This window comes from Vipera berus, assembly GCF_964194415.1.
Source record: "Vipera berus genome assembly, chromosome: 4".
NCBI classification, from domain to species: domain Eukaryota; kingdom Metazoa; phylum Chordata; class Lepidosauria; order Squamata; family Viperidae; genus Vipera; species Vipera berus.
Genome location: NC_138206.1, coordinates 39,991,429 through 40,014,072, shown reverse-complemented (window position 1 = coordinate 40,014,072; position 22,644 = coordinate 39,991,429). Strand labels below are relative to the sequence as shown.

The 22,644-nt window shown below is 40.7% G+C and overlaps 1 protein-coding gene across 1 annotated transcript; it reads right to left on the bottom strand.

Annotated features, from left to right (window-relative positions):
* Nucleotides 1-1,570: 1,570 nt before the first annotated feature.
* ARL6 (ARF like GTPase 6) lies at nt 1,571-22,644 on the bottom strand. The gene is made up of 8 exons (XM_081327222.1): nt 22,565-22,644; nt 20,502-20,662; nt 16,432-16,493; nt 14,942-15,010; nt 11,733-11,827; nt 10,563-10,692; nt 4,250-4,305; nt 1,571-2,810 (listed from the first exon to the last, which is right to left on the bottom strand). Exons 2-8 carry the CDS (start codon nt 20,622-20,624, stop codon nt 2,785-2,787), a joined length of 561 nt encoding a protein of 186 aa, XP_081183348.1. The 5' UTR covers nt 20,625-20,662; nt 22,565-22,644; the 3' UTR covers nt 1,571-2,784.

Sequence of the window (22,644 nt, the reverse complement as noted above, 5' to 3'; positions counted from 1 at the left end):
ACTGCATCTCTTCTTGGCAAAGGACCACCTGTGAAAATCACTCCAGGGTATGGGATGAAATTTAAAAACCCACTTCCTGGGTAAAGTATCCTAATTACCTTAGAAGGTCTTTGACAAATACTATGCTCCAAACATATGAAACACTTAAAACTACTTACAGGATCACCTGCTGCCGGCGTCATCTTCCCTTCGTCCTGTGCGCTCCCACAGAGAGGGCCTCCTCAGGGTGCCGTCGGCCAGAGAGTGTCGGCTTGCGGCCCCCAGGGAGAGAGCATTCTCTGTGGGCGCGCCAGCCCTTTGGAATCAATTACCGGTTGACCTCCGGATGGCTCCTGACCTTCGCTCTTTCCGCCGGGATCTGAAAACCTATTTATTTGAACAGGCCGGCCTGGTTTAAGGGTTTGGGGTATTTTTAATTATTTATTGTTAGGGCTTAATTAATTTAATTTTAACTTCTTGTATGTAAAGCTTTTACTGCCCTGTACACCGCCCTGAGTCCTTCGGGAGAAGGGCAGTATAGAAATCCAATTATAAATAAAATAAATAAATAAAATCAGTTATTTGATCAATGGTGGCAATCCCAGCACAGTACTCTTGCTAGAATTACTTCTATATATTAATTGAATATTACATTGAAATTCTGAGATTAAAATGGTAAATTGTAAGTAGTAGTTAACCGACAACTGGGACTTTATATTTTTATTCTGCCATTTTTTGTTAACTCAAGGAAGTATACATACCAAATTTTCCCATCTCATATTTTCCCCATAGCACCAACCCTGTGAGATGGGTTGGGCTGAATTACTGGTCCAATATCACCCAACTGGCTTTCATGCCTAAGGGAGGCCTAGAACTCACAGTCTAGGCCACCACCCTAAGCCCTACATCAAATAGGCCCATCCCATTGATTAGGTGGCTAGGTAGGCATATTCTGAGGCCTTGGCAGCTGTCCAAGGGACCTTATGCTTGAATAATTATAGCTTTTCCTTCTAGGGTGCAGTAAAATAACCTACTTCTACTTCTGGTAAGGTTTGTATCATTTAGATGATGATTCCCTCTCTGTAAGTGTACATAACATCAAACATTTACCCAAAGCATCATGACAAAGGTACTTTAGCAATATACATTTTGGGATTAGCTTTACGTTTTCCCAGGCCTTGTGATTGAAGTAGTCGTGGTGTCCCCTTTAGTTTACTTTTGCTCCTCTGTCCTCATTTTTAAGCTGCACAAAATCACCCAAGGACTTATGTAGCCCCAAAATTGGAAAACAAAACAAATAATAAAGGAATCCCAACCATTCCCTTCTCTTGATGCAGCCCAAAGATGTGGAAGTTCTGTCCTGCTAGCTTGGTTCACCCTCCAATGAAAACCTGTTCCCTTCAACTTTTAACTGGGAAAATATTAGTCCAGGTATCTGATAATATCTTGAAGCAATGCTTACCAAGTGCTTTACCTGCTTTGCATTTTTCCCAATTAAAGCCTGGTCTCTGGAAATGCTCCCTACAATATTTCAGACTATTTCATTTCATGAATGCCATTTGTCATCTTAAAAGATACAGAATTCATCATGTCAGTTATGTATTTTTATTTATCAAAATATTTTAGCTATTACAGAAAACAATATAATTTAGCACATAAATAGCACGTCATAAGCATCCAAATAACTTGTAAAATCACAATTCACATCTAACTAAACCTTGTATGGCATAGCTGATTTCTGTGCAAGTTAAACTTCTACCAAAATGTCTATTGCAGTGGGCTGTTTTACATGATAAACATGGTCTACTAAGACATGCAAGATGTCTATGAGTGTTATGGGAGTACAGGTATGCAAAATAGAACAGTCTGCTTTAGAAATGTTCAATTTCCTTAGCCTAAGGGGTTGATTGAAATGGTTTGTGCCTTTTCAGAAGTGTATCATCCAGAATACCACACTTCTGAGATGTTAACAGTTCCAAACATGTAAAAAGCGCCCTGCAATGTGTGGATCAGCCTATTCCAGAAGAAAATAATATTCTTAGAGAAAACTGAGTATTTTGGGGAAAAAGCACTGATTTTGCTTGGAGTAAAACAGTCTAGCTTGGTGCTTGTACACCTGTCATCTTCTTCTCTTATCTGTCTGCAAAAATAACCTTCCATTTTTTCTTAACTCTTATTTAACTTCTTTCCCAATGCTTTGTTATATAAAACAGGTTTATAAAGTCAAATTTCAAACTATGGTTTGAAGTTATTTTATACACAAGATAAACTATGATCTGTGGAGCTAGACAATACAACATGATGATAAAAAATGAGGGATGCGGAAGAAAAGTGACAAAAATAGTCTTCCCAGCTGGAGGAAAAAAGGTTTGAAAGAACAAGAAATGCACTAGCTTAAGTTTTACAGCATTTTTTTTCTTTCTCGTGACTATTAAATTTAAATCTAATTTTAGTTCAGAAAGAGACATGGCCAGTGTGAAGTTTTGAATGCAAGACACTATGCAAAGCTTTTCAAATATCATTTTTGTCAAGATAACAATATGCATTTCCCTAAGGCATCTAACTAAAAATTAAAATATAGCAAAGGTTTTTGAATAATGTACAATTACTTCATTGTTTTATTTAACCACACCTAAATTTCTGGTCACATTATGGCCATTATGAACTATTAGCAAAAATACTATTTTATTTTTAAAGGCTTTTATAAAAACCAACACAAGAAAACACACAGGCCTAAAGTTTTTGTCTCCAAGGCCTTCAGTATCTATAAATTATCTTTAATATTTCCATTAGTTCATTAGCTTTTCACGTCTTCATTATTTGGATCTGATCTAGATAAAAACAAATAAAAATTCACATTAAAATACAGTTTTCTTATAGGATACCATCAAAAAAATTCCATCACTGTTGTTACCATTCAGAAACATTTTAGACTACTAAGGAGTAATGCACATGTTTATAGATTTTGTGGTACCTGCACAGAAATGTCCAGAAGCCTAGTTTTTGATTGATAGTTCTGAGATACTATTTGAAAATTTTCAATATTTACAGAGTTTTTAATTTCCATATAATGTAGTAATTTAGGAGGTTTCTCTACATGTCAGTCTTCAATCTTTGCTGACATCTAGTGGTGTTTTTTACCATAAAATTCTTGACTGGAAAGTTTTAGAATAAAGTGTTAACCAACTATATGAAACTGTTAGTTGCTGTCCAGTTATTTTATTTCAAAAAGTGTGTATTTTTATTGCCAAAGCCAAAACTCATTTTCAATATCTTATTCTGTTAAATCTTTTAACAGAGTGATGTAAAGGGGCATAATGATCTCTTTATGTAGATTTATCTGCTATCTTCTGCTTGCTGCAGGAAAAAATAACTTGAGGTCCAGTGCCTCTTCCTGAAAGCTACTTTTGAGAAAAGTGCCTCCAGCTGATCTTTTGTTATGGCAGCTCAAGCAACACTGTTGCTCTGTAGGTAACATTAAAGCAAGCAAACTTCAGATAAGGCAGGAGTAGCAAAATCATCTTCCTTGAATTGCTTAAGTACATGGCTTATGACAACTAATGGAATGGCTAGACTTATAAGTGATGTTACATGAAATAATTCACATACAGCATATTTGTAATGTGAGTATGAACAATTATCTTGGAATGAAGTTCTATAGATGGCTTCTGTTTCAGCATTTGTTGTTCCCTCCTCTTTTAACTGCTTTTGGTTTTAAATATGTTTTTCAATTTATTGTTTTTTTAGTGTGTTGCATTCTGCCACCCATTTTAAGATGCTTTTACACAGGAAACAGTAAAAACGCGTCTTAAAAATTTTGATAATAAGAACTTTTGTGTGTTGTATACATATACATATATATGTATACAACATATACAACAAATATATATATTTACACAAATATATATATTCACACTTAGACCAGAAATTAGAACTGTTATTGTATTATTTACAATGAATTTAAATGACGTAGGATTTTTTTTAAAAAAGGAAATGAGTATTTTTACATTATATTGACTTTAATCATAGGAATAAAAGTATTGCTGATATATTAATCAAAATGGGATTTTTAAAATGGAGGTAACCTTGTTTGAATGACAGTGTGTCACTGAAAGAAGCATCCAAATAATTGTAAGGATACTTACTGTGTAATTTGATCTGACAGCAGAAATAGGCAGGAAAAAACAAAATGAAATGATGGAAAATATTTTTTTTTAAAAAAGGAGGGCTTATGGAAAGAAAAACAGGAAAGAAAAAAATAAAGACATACCTTGCAGCCAGTCCACACCTTCTTGCAATCCTTCTCCTTTAAGAGCATCACTAGCACTGAAAGAACACACTCTTGTAAGTGATAAAAGCAATTGAAGAAATATTTTTAAAAGTAATCACCTTCAAGTGAGTCATACGCATACACAATGGTCTTTACTTACAAGATCTAGTTTCAAACATAGATGGTATCAAATGTGAAATTACTTCCTGCTTTCTAATCTGCTGAAGATGTTAACACACTGGATTTTGTCTACATGCCCACATTGGTACATGCCAAGTTATCTGCACTACTTTATATCTTAACAGCACTTTTTAAAAAGTTCCAGAAAACTGGCATCAAAGACATAGCTGCCAGTGTCCTTGTTTTATCTCCAAGAATGGCTCTAGGCCTCAGACAAATCCCCTAAATTTGGGGGCAGTTGTAGTGCAATGCTTTGTTTGTAATTGTGTCATCTCCCCAGAGAAAATGGCAATGATAAAGCAGGGGATTAAAGGAGAGATGGCAGAAAGCTTTCTAGTAAATTGATTATTTAACCAATATTTTTAACCAATATGCGTGGAGATGCATGTTTTGTCACTATGCAAGATCTTTCTCCCAGAAGCCATTTTGGAAGAGGTCTTAAAATTCTGAAAATTCTGACTATGCCTACACAGGCCTGTCTCAACATGCTATTCAGAACACAGTATTCAAAATGTGTATTCAAGATATAGAGGAATATATGTGCTCTTTTTATAACAGTGTTTAGCAGGAATTTGATTTCTACAGCATTCACATCAGACTAAATATGTATTTCTTGTGCTTTTATATTATAAGCCATATAATATAAAAATATAAAATATAAGCAGATAAAAGTAAAAACAACAACAACAATGCTTGGTGGCTGCTATTATAGAATTGTTTCCCTTTAGATATTAAGTTACCTTAAGACATATCTTTTCCAACAGGCCGACCTGGACTGATGATAATGGGGTTTTTAATTATGATTTTAAATGTTTTTATTGGTTTTAGTGGGACTTTGACACAATTTAATTCTTTTTTAATATTTGTATTCATTTGTATTTTATTGTTGTTAGCCGCCCTGAGTCCTTTGGGAGATAGGGCGGCATACAAGTCTCATTATAAATAAATAAATAAATAAGTTAGCTCTGACACTGATGGTCCCTCCAGAAAGCAGTAAAACTGAGCTTTTCCCAAGTGCCATTCATTCTGAAGTACATTTTCTGTGTTGTTGGAAACTACTTTCATAAGTTTTATTAGGGATCATTTCAGTGTAATTATATTAATATAATTGTTTTTTCTCCGATGTATTAGAGTATGGTGTATTAGAGTAATAAGCAACTATGGTGCTGGAGAAGACTCCTGCAAGTCCCTTGGACTGCAAGGCGATCAAACCGGTCAGTCCTAGAGGAGATCAACCCTGACTGCTCTTTAGAAGGCCAGATCCTGAAGTTGAAACTCAAATACTTTGGCCACTTAATGAGAAGGAAGGACTCACTGGAGAAGAGCCTAATGCTGGGAAAGATTGAGGGCAAGAGAAGAAGGGGACGACAGAGAATGAGGTGGCTGGATGGAGTCACTGAAGCTGTAGGCGTGAGCCTAAATGGACTCCAGAAGATGGTAGAGGACAGGAAGGCCTGGAGGAACGTTCTCCATGGGGTCGCGATGGGTTGGACACAACTTCGCAACTAACAACAACAATTAGAGTATTGTTATGGATTTCACAAGTTAATTTTAATGTTTAGTTAGTTGCCACTAACATTTTATTGTTTCACATTTTAGACTGTATTATGGATATTTATTCTTGATGGGGAAATCCTTGTGAGGTCCAGCAGCTGGAATGTGTATCTAGCTGCGACAAAGTCATGTTGCCTGGGTGCACCACCAGGGGGCTAATCTTGCACTCCAGGAGACTGCTGCCCAATGGTTAAACAATCTAGATATCTAGCCACAGGTTGAGTAATCCCAGTAGCTGCTTGTACATAATTTAATTTTATTTGTAATTTTATTCATCACTCGTGCTATGTGCTTTATACTGATGTTTTATATTTTAATACACATTTTATGTTTTTGTGAATTTTTATGCATTAATGCTATTTTCTGAAATAAAATAAATAAAATTCTATAGTTAAATGTACCGTATATACTTGAGTATAAGCCGAATTTTTCAGCCCACTTTTTGGGCTGAAAAATTCCACTTCGGCTTATACTCCAGTCAACAAAAAAAACTTACCGAGGACTTGTGCGCGGCCGAGGCTTTGGTGCTTCCGGGATCGCGCGCACCTCTCCCAAGCCACCGCCGTCCGAGACCTGCCGAAGTTTGGGGAGGTTTGGGGAGGTGCGCGCGCACCTCCCCAAACCTCCCCAAACGTCGGCAGGTCTCCAGACCTCCGCGCCTTGCCTGCCTGCTTCTTTCCGCAGCGGAAAGAAGCAGGCAGGCAGGGCGCGGAGGAACGGAGACCTGCCGACGTTTGGGGAGGTTTGGGCGCCTCCCCAAACCTCGGCAGGTCTCCGTTCCTCCGCGCAGACCTGCCGACGTTTGGGGAGGTTTGGGCGCCTCCCCAAACCTCCCCAGGTCTCCGTTCTTCCTGCCGACCTTTGGGGAGGTTTGGGCGCCTCCCCAAACCTCGGCAGGTCTCCGTTCCTCCGCGCAGACCTGCCGACGTTTGGGGAGGTTTGGGCGCCTCCCCAAACCTCCCCAAACCTCGGCAGGTCTCCGTTCCTGTTTGGGGAGGTTTGGGCGCCTCCCCAAACCTCCCCAAACCTCGGCAGGTCTCCGTTCCTCCGCGCAGACCTGCCGACGTTTGGGGAGGTTTGGGCGCCTCCCCAAACCTCCCCAAACCTCGGCAGGTCTCCGTTCCTGTTTGGGGAGGTTTGGGCGCCTCCCCAAACCTCCCCAAACCTCGGCAGGTCTCCGTTCCTCCGCACAGACCTGCCGACGTTTGGGGAGGTTTGGGCGCCTCCCCAAACCTCGGCAGGTCTCCGTTCCTGTTTGGGGAGGTTTGGGCGCCTCCCCAAACCTCCCCAAACCTCGGCAGGTCTCCGTTCCTCCGCGCAGACCTGCCGACCTTTGGGGAGGTTTGGGCGCCTCCCCAAACCTCCCCAAACCTCGGCAGGTCTCCGTTCTTCCTGCCGACCTTTGGGGAGGTTTGGGCGCCTCCCCAAACCTCCCCAAACCTCGGCAGGTCTCCGTTCCTGTTTGGGGAGGTTTGGGCGCCTCCCCAAACCTCCCCAAACCTTGGCAGGTCTCCGTTCCTCCGCGCAGACCTGCCGACGTTTGGGGAGGTTTGGGCGCCTCCCCAAACCTCCCCAAACCTCGGCAGGTCTCCGTTCTTCCTGCCGACCTTTGGGGAGGTTTGGGCGCCTCCCCAAACCTCCCCAAACCTCGGCAGGTCTCTGTTCCTGTTTGGGGAGGTTTGGGCGCCTCCCCAAACCTCCCCAAACCTCGGCAGGTCTCCGTTCCTCCTGCCGACCTTTGGGGAGGTTTGGGCGCCTCCCCAAACCTCGGCAGGTCTCCGTTCCTCCGCGCAGACCTGCCGATGTTTGGGGAGGTTTGGGCGCCTCCCCAAACCTCCCCAAACCTCGGCAGGTCTCCGTTCCTGTTTGGGGAGGTTTGGGCGCCTCCCCAAACCTCCCCAAACCTCGGCAGGTCTCCGTTCCTCCGCGCAGACCTGCCGACGTTTGGGGAGGTTTGGGCGCTTCCCCAAACCTCCCCAAACCTCGGCAGGTCTCCGTTCCTGTTTGGGGAGGTTTGGGCGCCTCCCCAAACCTCCCCAAACCTCGGCAGGTCTCCGTTCCTCCGCGCAGACCTGCCGACCTTTGGGGAGGTTTGGGCGCCTCCCCAAACCTCGGCAGGTCTCCGTTCTTCCTGCCGACCTTTGGGGAGGTTTGGGCGCCTCCCCAAACCTCCCCAAACCTCGGCAGGTCTCCGTTCCTCCTGCCGACCTTTGGGGAGGTTTGGGCGCCTCCCCAAACGTCGGCAGGTCTGCGCGGAGGAACGGAGACCTGCCGAGGTTTGGGGAGGTTTGGGGAGGCGCCCAAACCTCCCCAAACGTCGGCAGGTCTGCGCGGAGGAACGGAGACCTGCCGAGGTTTGGGGAGGTTTGGGGAGGCGCCCAAACCTCCCCAAAGGTCGGCAGGAGGAACGGAGACCTGCCGAGGTTTGGGGAGGCGCCCAAACCTCCCCAAAGGTCGGCAGGAGGAACGGAGACCTGCCGAGGTTTGGGGAGGCGCCCAAACCTCCCCAAAGGTCGGCAGGTCTGCGCGGAGGAACGGAGACCTGCCGAGGTTTGGGGAGGCGCCCAAACCTCCCCAAAGGTCGGCAGGAGGAACGGAGACCTGCCGAGGTTTGGGGAGGCGCCCAAACCTCCCCAAAGGTCGGCAGGAGGAACGGAGACCTGCCGAGGTTTGGGGAGGTTTGGGGAGGCGCCCAAACCTCCCCAAAGGTCGGCAGGAGGAACGGAGACCTGCCGAGGTTTGGGGAGGCGCCCAAACCTCCCCAAAGGTCGGCAGGTCTGCGCGGAGGAACGGAGACCTGCAGAGGTTTGGGGAGGTTTGGGGAGGCGCCCAAACCTCCCCAAAGGTCGGCAGGAGGAACGGAGACCTGCCGAGGTTTGGGGAGGCGCCCAAACCTCCCCAAAGGTCGGCAGGAGGAACGGAGACCTGCCGAGGTTTGGGGAGGTTTGGGGAGGCGCCCAAACCTCCCCAAAGGTCGGCAGGAGGAACGGAGACCTGCCGAGGTTTGGGGAGGTTTGGGGAGGCGCCCAAACCTCCCCAAAGGTCGGCAGGAGGAACGGAGACCTGCCGAGGTTTGGGGAGGTTTGGGGAGGCGCCCAAACCTCCCCAAAGGTCGGCAGGAGGAACGGAGACCTGCCGAGGTTTGGGGAGGCGCCCAAACCTCCCCAAAGGTCGGCAGGTCTGCGCGGAGGAACGGAGACCTGCAGAGGTTTGGGGAGGTTTGGGGAGGCGCCCAAACCTCCCCAAAGGTCGGCAGGAGGAACGGAGACCTGCCGAGGTTTGGGGAGGCGCCCAAACCTCCCCAAAGGTCGGCAGGAGGAACGGAGACCTGCCGAGGTTTGGGGAGGCGCCCAAACCTCCCCAAAGGTCGGCAGGAGGAACGGAGACCTGCCGAGGTTTGGGGAGGTTTGGGGAGGCGCCCAAACCTCCCCAAAGGTCGGCAGGAGGAACGGAGACCTGCCGAGGTTTGGGGAGGTTTGGGGAGGCGCCCAAACCTCCCCAAAGGTCGGCAGGAGGAACGGAGACCTGCCGAGGTTTGGGGAGGCGCCCAAACCTCCCCAAAGGTCGGCAGGTCTGCGCGGAGGAACGGAGACCTGCAGAGGTTTGGGGAGGTTTGGGGAGGCGCCCAAACCTCCCCAAAGGTCGGCAGGAGGAACGGAGACCTGCCGAGGTTTGGGGAGGCGCCCAAACCTCCCCAAAGGTCGGCAGGAGGAACGGAGACCTGCCGAGGTTTGGGGAGGCGCCCAAACCTCCCCAAAGGTCGGCAGGAGGAACGGAGACCTGCCGAGGTTTGGGGAGGCGCCCAAACCTCCCCAAAGGTCGGCAGGAGGAACGGAGACCTGCCGAGGTTTGGGGAGGTTTGGGGAGGCGCCCAAACCTCCCCAAAGGTCGGCAGGAGGAACGGAGACCTGCCGAGGTTTGGGGAGGCGCCCAAACCTCCCCAAAGGTCGGCAGGAGGAACGGAGACCTGCCGACGTTTGGGGAGGTTTGGGGAGGTGCGCGCGATCCTGGAAGCACCGAAGCCTCGGCCGCGCGCAAGTCCTCGGTAAGCTACGGGCGGTCACTTGCTTCGCGTCTCCTGAGGGAAGGGGGGGCGACTGGAGCGGGCGTGTTTCCTCGCCTGCTGGGCGCCGCGATTTGCCCGGGGAACGCGCGGGCCCCGAATGGCAGCGTGGAGCGAGGAAGCGGACAGCCAGGGCTTCCCCGAGAGCCGCGGCCACACAGGGTATTCCTGTGTATTCAGGCTTGCAAAATGGCGGATCGAGCCTCTGCTGGCGGCAGAGGCTTGCAGAACGGCGGATCGGCTTATACTCGAGTCAATAACTTTTTCCAGTTTTTGGGGGTGAAATTGGGGGTCTCGGCTTATACTCGAGTCGGCTTATACTCAAGTATATACGGTAAGCCACAATCAAACTTTTCGAATTTGGACACACAAATTGAAACCAAAAATAAAAATAAAAGGTAGTGTGTGTATGTGTGTGTGTGTATAGAACATTCAAAATCCAAATACAAAATATAATTATGTATTTAATTCATATTAAATATTATTTTATTTATAGTTATGAAATCAGAATTTTACCAGATTTGCCATGGCTTGTCTTTGATGTTCTCTAATGTCAGTAAATGAGAGACTTTAACAGAGGAAACAGCATCTCTAAGATCCATCTTATTTGCAAAGAACAGAATTGGTATTCGGCGGTGTTTAAGATCTAGAACATAATAATTTGTTAAATTGTCACTGTATATATGAAAACTGTTTTAAATAGAAACATACGTTGTTCACTGGTCAGTATCTTCCTTGAAATCTACAACTCTCAAGATGAAAGACTACTAAGAATATCTGTTTCTGAAAAAATCTCTAAATAATCCTCCAAACTCACGTTTAAGCACAAAAACTATTGCAAATGAAAACTCATTTCTAAATGCACCACCATATCCTGTTTATTTATTTAAAAAAACTTTAAAACTCATCTTTCAAAACAAAGCCAAAATATATGAGATTGATTTTTTTTCTAAACAACAGTAAAGTATCACACATAGACCAGAATAACTATTAGAGAATATTTGCCAACTGTGAAAAGCAAGGATTAATTGCTTAAAAAGGTATGTTAGGTTGGGAGCACGCAAACTATGTGGCACATTCACATTATGATTTATGTTACACTAAATAGGTACAGCGGTCAGCCTTAGAAGGGACAATTAAGATACTGAAGTAGAGGATAGCCTCTGTCTTTCAGGATCAACTATTAACATTAAAGGAATCAGCTGCCAAGAAATACAGTCCAAACTAGTAGTAGGTAGGGTAGCAAAGCCATCTTAGAAGAGATACCCAGATGTTGCAATTTACCATTGTGCAGGCAATGGTTTTCCTGTGACCCTCTATGGAAATGATAGAAAGTTCAGATTCTTTTGAACTTTGGTCTTGGAGTAGACTCGTGAGAATGTCATACAAACAGAGTAAACAAAGTACAAATAAATCTAGAATTCTCACTTCTGGCACAAATGACCAGCCCAAATTATCATGCATAGATACCCTGTGCAAAGACCTAGTTCTATTAAGTAAATCTACAATGCTGGGAAATGTGGAAGGAAAGACAAGAGAACCACCAGCAGCAAGGGGGATGGGCTCTATTACAGCATCAACTGGTGCAGTGTTGAAAAACCTCAAGGACCAAGCTGGGGACAGGCTCTCCTAGAGGAACTTTATTTATTCTGAAAAAGGATCCTAAATGATAACAAGATTCCTTACCTGGATGAGTCAAGAGAGTGTCAAGTTCTTCCTTGGCCACAACCATTCTTAATACGTCACTGCTGTCAATGACAAAAATAATGGCCTGACAATCTCTGTATAATAGAAAAACAGAAGACACGAATTACATTGTGTGAAAAATCTGAATAGTAAGGTGGCAAGAAGCCATGAGGCAAAAAAGTATTGTAGCCTGTGTCTCAGAATTACACAAAATTATAGAGAAAAGCAGCATACTGGTATGTGCTGTTTAATTGCCCTTACTTGAGTCCTCTTGCTAATAAGAACAACTAAATAAAACGACGCTTCTGCAAATTGTTTAGGATTACCAGCAACCCTGGTTTGTTTCTGTCTTAAAGGACCAGAACCAAAGGCCATGGTTTATTCTTACCTTTTGATTCTTGTTGGGAAATGAACAAGTCAGAATTTCTGGTTTTCATATAATTCTCAAAAAGGTTTGGTCCTTCTAGCAGTAGAAGCCAGGTTGAAATGATGGGCAGTGTGCATTAGCAAACTCTTTGTTCCAAGGAATACAGTAATCCAAATAAAGTCAAGGATTTGGAAGAAAAAAAATCCTATTTACATTAAAATTCAGGTTTTTGTAAATAACAATGATAATAATCTGTATTAATACAAGTAGATTTTTAAAAGAGTATCTAATTAAATGACTGGCAAATTTGTTCATGATACCACTTCATTATCCATTCATGCACCATGCTGCATTGAACAATTCATACAATTAAAGGTAAAGGTTCCCCAGCACATGCGTGCTAGTCGTTTCCAACTCTAGGGGCCGGTGCTCATCTCCGTTTCAAAGCTGAAGAGCCAGCGCTTGTCCGAGGACGTCTCCGTGGTCACGTGGCCGGCATGACTAGACGCCAAAGGTGCACGGAACGCTGTTACCTTCCCACCGTAGTGGTCTCTATTTTTCTACTTGCATTTTTACGTGCTAGGTTGGCAGAAGCTGGGACGAGTAACAGGTGCTCACTCTGTTACGCGGCACTCGGGATTCGACCCGCCAAACTGCCGACCTTCTGATTGACAAGCTCAGCGTCCTAAGCCACTGAGCCACCGCGTCCCCCTGATTCATACAATTACAACAGTTCTAAAAAGTGGAAAATGAAGTAAGTCTGAGAAAGTTCATTTGAAGGTGCTCTAGTGAAGGGGTGTCAAACTGTCGGGCCAGTTGCATCATGCGGAGGCTGCACTCACCCCAGCTCTGGCAATGTGTAAAAAGTCGTGAACGTCACGTGACATGGCGAGTTTGACACCCGTGCTCTAGTGCAATAGACAATATTAAAAAAGTCTCGAAAACTAGCTTGAATGCCAAATTGCAATGTATACTGTAGTACAGAAGTTGTAAAATAGCATTTTTACATTTCCACTCCACAGCAGCCCTCTCTGCCCCCAAAGCAGGAGACAGTCACGTTCAATATGTGATGTGCTGCAAGAATGTAACAGGAGCTATTTGTAAAAATGAGGTAGGCATTTACCTCACTGAAATTCTGCTTACAGAAATTTAAATCCAGGCTATTAAGAGCCTTTTAGAAGCTGTATGGTAATTTGATAAATCTGTAAGCTTAACTACTATAAAATCAGTTTAAAAGACAATTCTGTATTTATGCACTCATACATTTATAGAGCTCAGTGTGATTTATTCTCAGTAAGTATGCGAGTATAGCGTCAATATACTTTAAAAACAAAAATAGCAACTTCGTTTGAAATTGCAATGGGGTGATGTTTTAAAGTTTCTGTATTTGGAATCTTCCAAAATAAATAAATAAATAGTGTGGAATAGAAGCTTATATGCTTAATGCAGCAGCCTTTTATCTAATTTTTGCACAATTAATTAAGCAGTAAACTCTAGTGTTTCCAAGATGTGAAATGTTTAACTACCGGAGAAAGGAGACATAACTCAATCCATTAAACAGCATATCAATCCATAATATATCAATCATTTTATATTATGTCATGTAACTATTCAAGGAAAATTTTTTAATTCATGTTACATAAAATTAATTCCATAGGCACTCAAACATTCTTAATACAAGAAGAACCAAAATCTTGTATCTTAATTTGGCCATTAATTTATTCTATATATTCAACAATTAAGGAGCTATAACTGTATTAAGTATAAGGTCCAAGCTGTGCAACTTGTAGCCCTCCAAAAATTAATGGATTGCAATTCCTGTAAATTGCTTTACAGCCAGCTCTTGACTTACAATGACAATTGGGTCTAGAATTTTGGTTGCTCTGTGATGTGGTCATAAAGCATGACAACATTACTTAGTGATGGCAGTCCCTGCAGTGCCAATTGCCATGGTTAACTGAATCCCAAAGACCAGTGGAGAAGCCAGGCGGAATTTACAAGTTCCAGGCCAGCAGGCAGGCAAATCATTGCTGTTAGTGGGGGAAGAATAAGTGGATGCAAGGGCTGGGTTGGGGAGTGTTTGTAAGGTTGCATGAGACGATGGGGGCATGGGGTGTGTGAAAACCATCACATAGGTTGGGAAGGATGCACAAGGAAGTGTGAAGGGTGCCATGTGGATTGGGGAGGGTGCATGGAGGTGTGGCATAAGTCAAGAAAGATGTGCAAGAGGGCACTGACTTTCTGGGAAAACCAGCAGGGAAGATTGCAAATGGCGATCACATGATTGCAAGGGTTAGCATTAGGGTGAATGAGTTACCAAGTGCCCAGATGATCATGTGACCATGGGGGCAGTGCAATGGCCATAACTTTGGGGACCAGTCGTTGAGTCCTTTTGTTCTTTATTGTAACTGATGAATTAATAGTCATAAATCAAGGACTATGTGTACCAGCCAGGACTGCTAGAAAATAGGGATTTAATTTGGGCATTTTAAAGGGTGATGATTTAAAATGTATCAAAACTATCTAAAAGGTAGTATTTGCTGCTATAGCAATAATTTTCACAGGATTAGATAATTAACGTCTTTCATATATTACCTAATTATTTTCAGGTTTGAGGTTTTTATACAGTTTATTATATATATTTATATTATTCCAATTAATTCATCATTCCTTCCCTTTGGTTCATGCTTGAGAATAATGCAGACAAGTCTAAGAAAAACTGAATTATAATTTTACTGTGCAACTATTTTAACTAATATTTTAACTATTAACTATTTTAACTATGTTCATAAATTTAATAGAGGAATGAACAACTAAGACTTACTGTTAAAAATGGACTTACTTGTAATAATGTTCCCAGAGATTTCTGTATCTACCTTGACCTGACATATCAAACACAGTGAATGATAAACTGTAAAGAAACAATAAAATAGAGCATTAGATCTGTGACACATTCCGGATTGCTATATTGTATAAATTATATTGTGCTAATTCAGTGTAATAACAACTTTCTGACTGGTACACATTTTTAAAAAAATTAACATTCAATTTAATATGATGCATGAGTTTTATTGACAAGTGTCAATCTAAATCAGGGGTGTCAAACTCAATTTCATTGAGGGCCGCATCAGCATTGCGGTTGCCCTCAGGGGGCCGGGTGGGTATGGCCAGGGTGGGCGTGGCCTACTGGGTGGGCGTGGCTAGAGTGCGTATGGCCTACTGGGTGGGCGTGGCCAGCTCTACATCGTTGGCATCAAGGGTGCCTATGGGGGCCTGGGCAGGAGTGGGACAGATCTGGGGGTCTCTGGCAGGAGGAGGGTCTCTGGGCCAGGGCCAAGGCAGTGGGGGCCGTTCCCTCACTGTTTCCAGGATGGCTTCGCGGGCCGCATGAAACCACTTCGCGGGCCGGATCCGGCCCCCGGGCCTTGTGTTTGACATGTCTGATCTAAATTAAGAATATAGTTTTATACAAAGAAGTAAGCCATATTAAACAGAGAAGAACTTAATTGGATCTTCACACTGCTGTCTTACTCAGTGCCGGGCACTTCTAAATATAAAGAAAACTACTGCTCATTATTCTCTTTTATTTTTCTCCATGCTCCCAAAATTTGCCCTGAAGAACATCTACCTCTGTAAATTTGTTAAGCTGCAGTCCAATATATGGTTATATAGCATTCCTTCTAATCTGAAATGTACAGGATCTATTTCCAGATTTCTAAGCTGCTTGAATACGACAACTTAACTGTTAAAAGCTAGTCAGTAGCTTTAACAGTCAATTATATGGTCAGGAAGATGAGCTCAGCTGTAAAGTATTTTTCTGATTATGTCTGTAACAGAAAAAAGGGAAGTGTTTTGCTTGCAAGAAAGTTAGCCTTCATTTATCCAACATCGCCTATTAAACTATGAGAATAGTGCTAGAAATAGAAGAAGCAAGGTGGGTCTGCCTAAGAGCATCTAAACAAAATAGTCACATGATTTCTCTCCAACTAGTTTCTCTAAAACGATCTCAACATGTCTTGAATCCAAGATCTTATTCAAGAAGCAAGTAACTAGTTTAGGTAGATACTATAGCTGTGCTGATTTTATCTGAAAATGTGTGTATCAAAGCTGTCTTTTTCAATAACCTTTTCTTCCTATAGATTTGGGTTCATTGATTGAAACTTTCTTCACAGGTGAGATGCACAATTCAGAGTTACTTATGTGTTTCAGGACATAACATTTTCAGAATAAAAATATAATTTAAATGTTACATCTAAAACATTTTCTTTAAAGATTTAATGCATAATTATATATAATATAAAGATATAATATATTGGAATAAAAGCATATTACCTTGATGTTTTGAATTTCTCTATACTGAATCCTATTGTAGGAACAATATCTTGAGCTTGAGCCTGTGCAAAAAAAAATCTGAGTTAAAAACAAATTGTTATTTTAATATTTAAAATCAGTAATATATATTCTCTTAATTGAAATAATAGTGCATTGAAGCTGTAATAAAATTATATTATCAAAATGTATAACAAGCAATGATACTAACACTTATAAAAGAATACATATATTTTTGAATAAAAAAGAAATATTTATCATTTAAGTTTGCCCCTAATTTTTACTTTGCATAATGGTGGCTCTGCAGGTTTTTTTTTTATTTTATTCAGTCCACTAATATATATGCTACCTACATTTAGTTTTACTTCATTTATTAGTACTCAACAATGTGTTGTAGTTATTCCTGTTATCTTGTAATGTGAGTTGTTCAGGTGCTATATTAATTTGGATGAGCCCCTTATTGGTTATGTTTTGTATATATCTTTATGTGTTGTTTGCCCCCACCTTTTTTGTCCCCACCTTTTTTCATTATTATATATTACTTTTTTATTGTGTTTTACTGTGAGCTGTCAACAATTGATCTGGAGTTAGGTGTTATGGAAATCAAATAAATAAATAAATACATTTCTTTCAAGCCTAAATATTTGCCTATAACTTCTGTAACAGGTATTCATCAGGATTGACACTGATGTTTATCTTACGATAATTCAATTACAACATTCAATGTTACTCATCAATACTGTAGATGTGGATCCAATATTTAATGTACATTTTCTGTGTTCCTCAAAAAACTATATGGATTAGATCTGTTCATGCAATCTAAGTATACTGTGGAATCTCCTAACTTTTGAGAAACACATAGAGAATGAATGATGTACCAGTTAAGAAAGATAAAAATATTTATGATCTATTCATGATTTATGATTTATTTCTTAACTGGAAGATGAATTACTCGTAAAAAACAATGCAATGTTTTGTTGTTGTTAGCTGCGAAGTCGTGTCCGACCCATCGCGACCCTATGGACAACGTTCCTCCAGGCCTTCCTGTCCTCTACCAGTAAATCTCAACTTTTTTTGTATTTTGCATTTAAATACAGAGATATAATCAAACAACAAAGTATTGCTCATTTAAATCAAAAAAATATTATAGAGGTGATTTATTTATTGTATTTTAAGCTACAGAAAAACAAAATGCGCTGGATTAATTACACAGAAAAGTAAAAACATAAAATTCCACAATAATCAGGATGTAAAACACAATATAAATTGTACAAATATAACTTTAACCCAAGGCATTACAATTCTTTATAAAACATAGGACTGAAATCCTAGACTGAAAATAAGATTTGGGATACCAAGGCAAAAAAAAAAAGCTTACAAGGACATGCTACAATATATATATATATATATATATATATATATATATATATATATATATATATATATATATATATATATATATATATATATATATATATATATATATATATATATATATATATATATATATATATATATATATATATATATATATATATACATACACACACACACACACATATATATGTATACATATATATATATATACATATATGTATATATATATATATGTATATATATATATATATATATATATATATATATATATATATATATATGTATGTATATGTATATGTATGTATATGTATATGTGTGTGTGTGTGTGTGTATATGTATATATGTGTCTGTGTGTCTTCCAATATTCATTGGGATTTCATTCTACCCTATAATTAAGGATAATAAAACTGCAGATAATGAGGCCTGGAATCTATAAGGATTAGGGAAGACCAGTGACTGATTGGAAGTTTGGGGGTTATTTTGTGAAAAAAGTCAGGGATGAATGACCTGGTGGGAAAGAAAGGCAATGGAAAGCCTGGCAACTGTGCATGGGAAGATAAGGTGGGAGTGCTGATGAGAGGTGAGTGGGAAGTACTGAAAAGATATAAGATTGATAAGATTGGCAGCAGAAATGGGAAAATGTATTTGAAGCCTAATGAATACTTTTACAAATATACAAAATGGCAGACAGATAAGAATCATATCCTCAAACCTACAAATGTGCTAAAACCTTTACTATAATTAGTTCTGGTCCATATATATCAACTGCAAATACATAAAACTGCATACAGGGAGTCCTTGACTTACAGCAGATCATTTAGTGACTGTTCAAAGTTATAACGACACTGAAAAAAGTGACTTATGACCATTTTTCACACTTATGACCATCGCAGCTTTCCCATGATCATGTGATTTACATGCAGATGCTTGACAGCTGGTTCATATTTATGACAGTTGCAGTGTCCTGGGATCATGTAATTATCATTTGTGCCTGACTAGGAAAGCCAGATTCATTTAACTGTGTTACTAATTCAACAACTGCAGTGATTCACTTAACAAATGTGGCAAGAAAAGTCATAAAATGGGCAAAACTCACTTAAAAATTCTCACCAGCAACATAAATTCTGGGCTCAGTTGTGATTAAGTCAAGGACTACATGTATAACGAGGGCCCCATGTATGTACAGTAAATAGCATTAACTTCCTTTAGTATGTAACACTAGTTTAAAATTCATAAAACCTCTAATGGGACAAGGCAAAACTGACATATTAGTTCTTGATTGGTTCACTGTTAATACTATTTCTTTTATCATCTTCCTTAGAGGATAAATTAAAGAAGTAGCCAATATTAACACTGAACCAATGAGTTTGAGATCATTTAACAGAATAACAGAGTTGGAAGGGACCTTGGAGGTCTTCTAGTCCAACCCCCCGCTCAAGCAGGAGACCCTACACTATTTCAGCCAAATAACTGTCCAATCTCTTCTTAAAAATCTCCCAGTGTTGGAGCACAACTTCTGAAGCAAGCCTTTCCACCGATTAATTGTTCTATCAGGAAATTTTTCCTTAGTTCTAGGTTGCTTCTGTCTCTGTTCAGTTTCCACCCATGGCTTCTTGTCTTGCTTTTGGGTGCTTTGGAAAAATAAATTGACCCCCTCTTCTTTGTGGCAGCCCCTCAAATATTGGAACACTGCTATCATGTCACCCCTAGTCCTTCTTTTTGTTAACAAATCCAATTCCTACAACTGTTCTTCATATATTTTAGCCTTCAGCCTCCCCAATCATCTTTGTTTCCCTTATGTGCACAATTTCTAGAGTGTCACCATATTTGCACCATATGCTTGGCCAGGTTAGGGAAAACTCTGCTGGGGCATTTGCCCAAGTGCCAAGCAGGTATGGTTCCTTCTTTATTTAGTCATTTGGGCACTATTTCACTTTTTCCTCCAAAGATTGGAGAGGTTTTTGTGATTGCAGCAGTCTGGTCTCCAGTTTTATTCCTGCAATTGCCAGCTACCCCCAATTGGACTGAGGAAGAGGGACTGGTCCAAACCCACCAAGGAAATGTGCATGAAGTAGGTGGGTTTGGGGATGGGGGTCCCTACGTCTATGGGGGAAGAGGATGGAAAAGTCAAGATGGCAGCCATAATCACACAATGGAAACTCTGCCCTTCTTCCATGAGTTGCTGTGCATATAAAAAAATGGGTAGGGTTTTTAATTGAATGGTAAAGTTTTGAGTGTTATGAAGGGAGGGGGCTGAGTGAGTTGGGAAATACATTCCATTTACTTAATTGTTTGAATTGAATCATAAACTAAGTATAATTAACAAGTTACCTGACTATGAATTAAGGTATCATAATCATAGTAATTAATACTTTCACAATATTCCCTTTTGAATTCTACTGTATATTGAGCTATGTTATTTTATTTCATTAGATTAAATTTACAGTCCAACGAATACTTAATTTTTAAATTCTGAGTTACAAATCTAAACACAATTCCTATTTAGCATTTATTTTTGGAACGATAAACCATATTAACATTAAAAGTTTACTTAATTTTACTCCTTCTCAAAGGAGTAAATTTTATCTTGAAATTAAATATTGCAATTCCATATTTCCACAAATATCTACAATGATAAATGTCAGCTTTTCAACAATATAAACCAAATTGGTAGTAAACTAAAAATGTCTACTTACATTATATGGTTTTAACTTGTTGATAATTGTTGTTTTACCACTGTTGTCTAATCCAAGGCACAGAACATGAACTTCTTTCTTTTTCAGACCAAGCCAACTTGCCAGTTTATCAAATAATCCCATAATTTTGATTAAATGGCACAATTTGGTGTTTCTGAAGGCTGTAGATAGATAGATGATAGATAGACAGATTTAAAAATTGAAATCACTATAGATGAACATGAAGGCAAAGGTTCTAAGACAATTAAATCAGAAGCATCTTAGAGAAGAAATAATTGCAAATCATGTCACAGCAGGTTGGTTAGCTTAAGGAACAAATAGATAAGCTGCTTATTTGAAAAGTCTTCTGGTCAAAACAGGCTAGGTACTTATCTTCCTGTTAAAGCACAATATCTTTCTTTCAATGTATAAATGTGATTTTACAATTCATAAAAGCATTATGCAACGAGGTTAGTGAAGTAGATCTATGTTTATTGTTTTACAGTTTAACCAAAATCAGAACATTCTGTACAGTGCACTATTAAAAATATTCAAGGACCAAGAAATGAACCCAGTAATTATATCATACCCGCAAATAAGAGTTTCACACCTAATTTAAAAGGATGTGAGTTCTACATTACAATATGTATTATCAGTAGTTTAGCTTTATAAAACCTTTGCATCTTTATATATAGTGGGACTACAGGGGCCTTTGGATACAACTGGATGATATTTTCAGTCAGATGTGGCAAACATGGAAAAAAAATCACATTTATAACACTACACAAAGAAAATACACTCAGCCTGCTTCTTCTGAGTAGGCAAACAGATTTCCAAATAAAATATTAAGCTGAAACCAGTGAGTTTTTTTCCCACTCAGTGTTCCTCTGAAAAGGTCTAAAAGATGCATTATTGGAAATCTGGATTACGCCTGAATTTATCTTCATGCTAATTTGCCATTTCTTCTTTTTATATGAAATTGACAAATAATCAGGCAAGACAGGTATTTAAGGATGTAGCATCCTAGCATCCCCCACCACCACCACCAAGCTGTAAATTTTTCTGGTTCGCTTTTCTGGTTCCACCCAGAAATCAGAATTTTTAAAGGGTAACCAAGAGCACTATTTCCCACGCTGGTGCTTTCCAAATAGATGGATTCCAAGGCCGGAATTCCTTCCTGGAGAACGATGCGCCTTTAAATCCTACGCATCTGGGGAGCCGCTTTAAGAACGACACGGTTAAACCCGGATTTAAAATCCTCGCTTTGCCATGAAGCTGGCTTGGGTTAGCGTGAGTCGATCACGCTCTTTCGGGATAGCTGATCCTAATCCTCTTCGTCCAAAGGGGGAGGCTATGAAATCCAGGCGACCTCATCTTGCAGAGAAAGGCTACATCACTTTAAAAATTAAATTGAGAAGATTGTTTTTTCCCCCCCGCTGAGATGAAGCTTCTGGGAAATAGAAGATTTTGGTTGGAAGATGTTGGATATTGGTTGTGCAAGTGTCTCACAGCTGTAGACCCGCAGTGCTTTTTAAATACCTACTAACCAACCCTCTTTCAAAATGCATTGTCTGTTGTATACGATTTAAAATTGTCTTGAACTTATTTGTTAAGAAACCCAGAAATTTGTTTTATTGTCTCAGCTGAGACGCGTGAAGAGACTGGACAGCCATTTGCCTGAAATGGTATAGGGTTTCCTGCCTGAGCAGGGGGTTGGACTAGATGACCTCCAAGGTCCCTTCCAACTTTATATTTATATTATTATTATTATTATTATTATTATTATTATTATTATTATTATTATTATTATTATTAAATGGGGATTGTATCATTTCAGATGTAGCCAATAGGCTTATCGTTAGAAGACAAGACTTCTGCATGAAAGAGTTCACTGCGATGGATTAATTTGTAAAGGTTTATTTCCCTACATATTTCCAAGTTGCTGGCTGTTTCACTGAATTTTTTTTAAAAATGATATACTGTGGAGGGGAAAAAATACCAGAAAAGCACTCAACCCGACGCACCTCCCCCCCACCACCTTTTTTTTTTAAAGGAGCAGGAATCCGCGCCGCTACTAGACTCACCAAAGGGAAAAGCAACCGACGACAGCTGTCCGTCGGGCCTCGACCGAGCGAGTAGCTCTTTCTCTTCTCCCTCCCCTCCC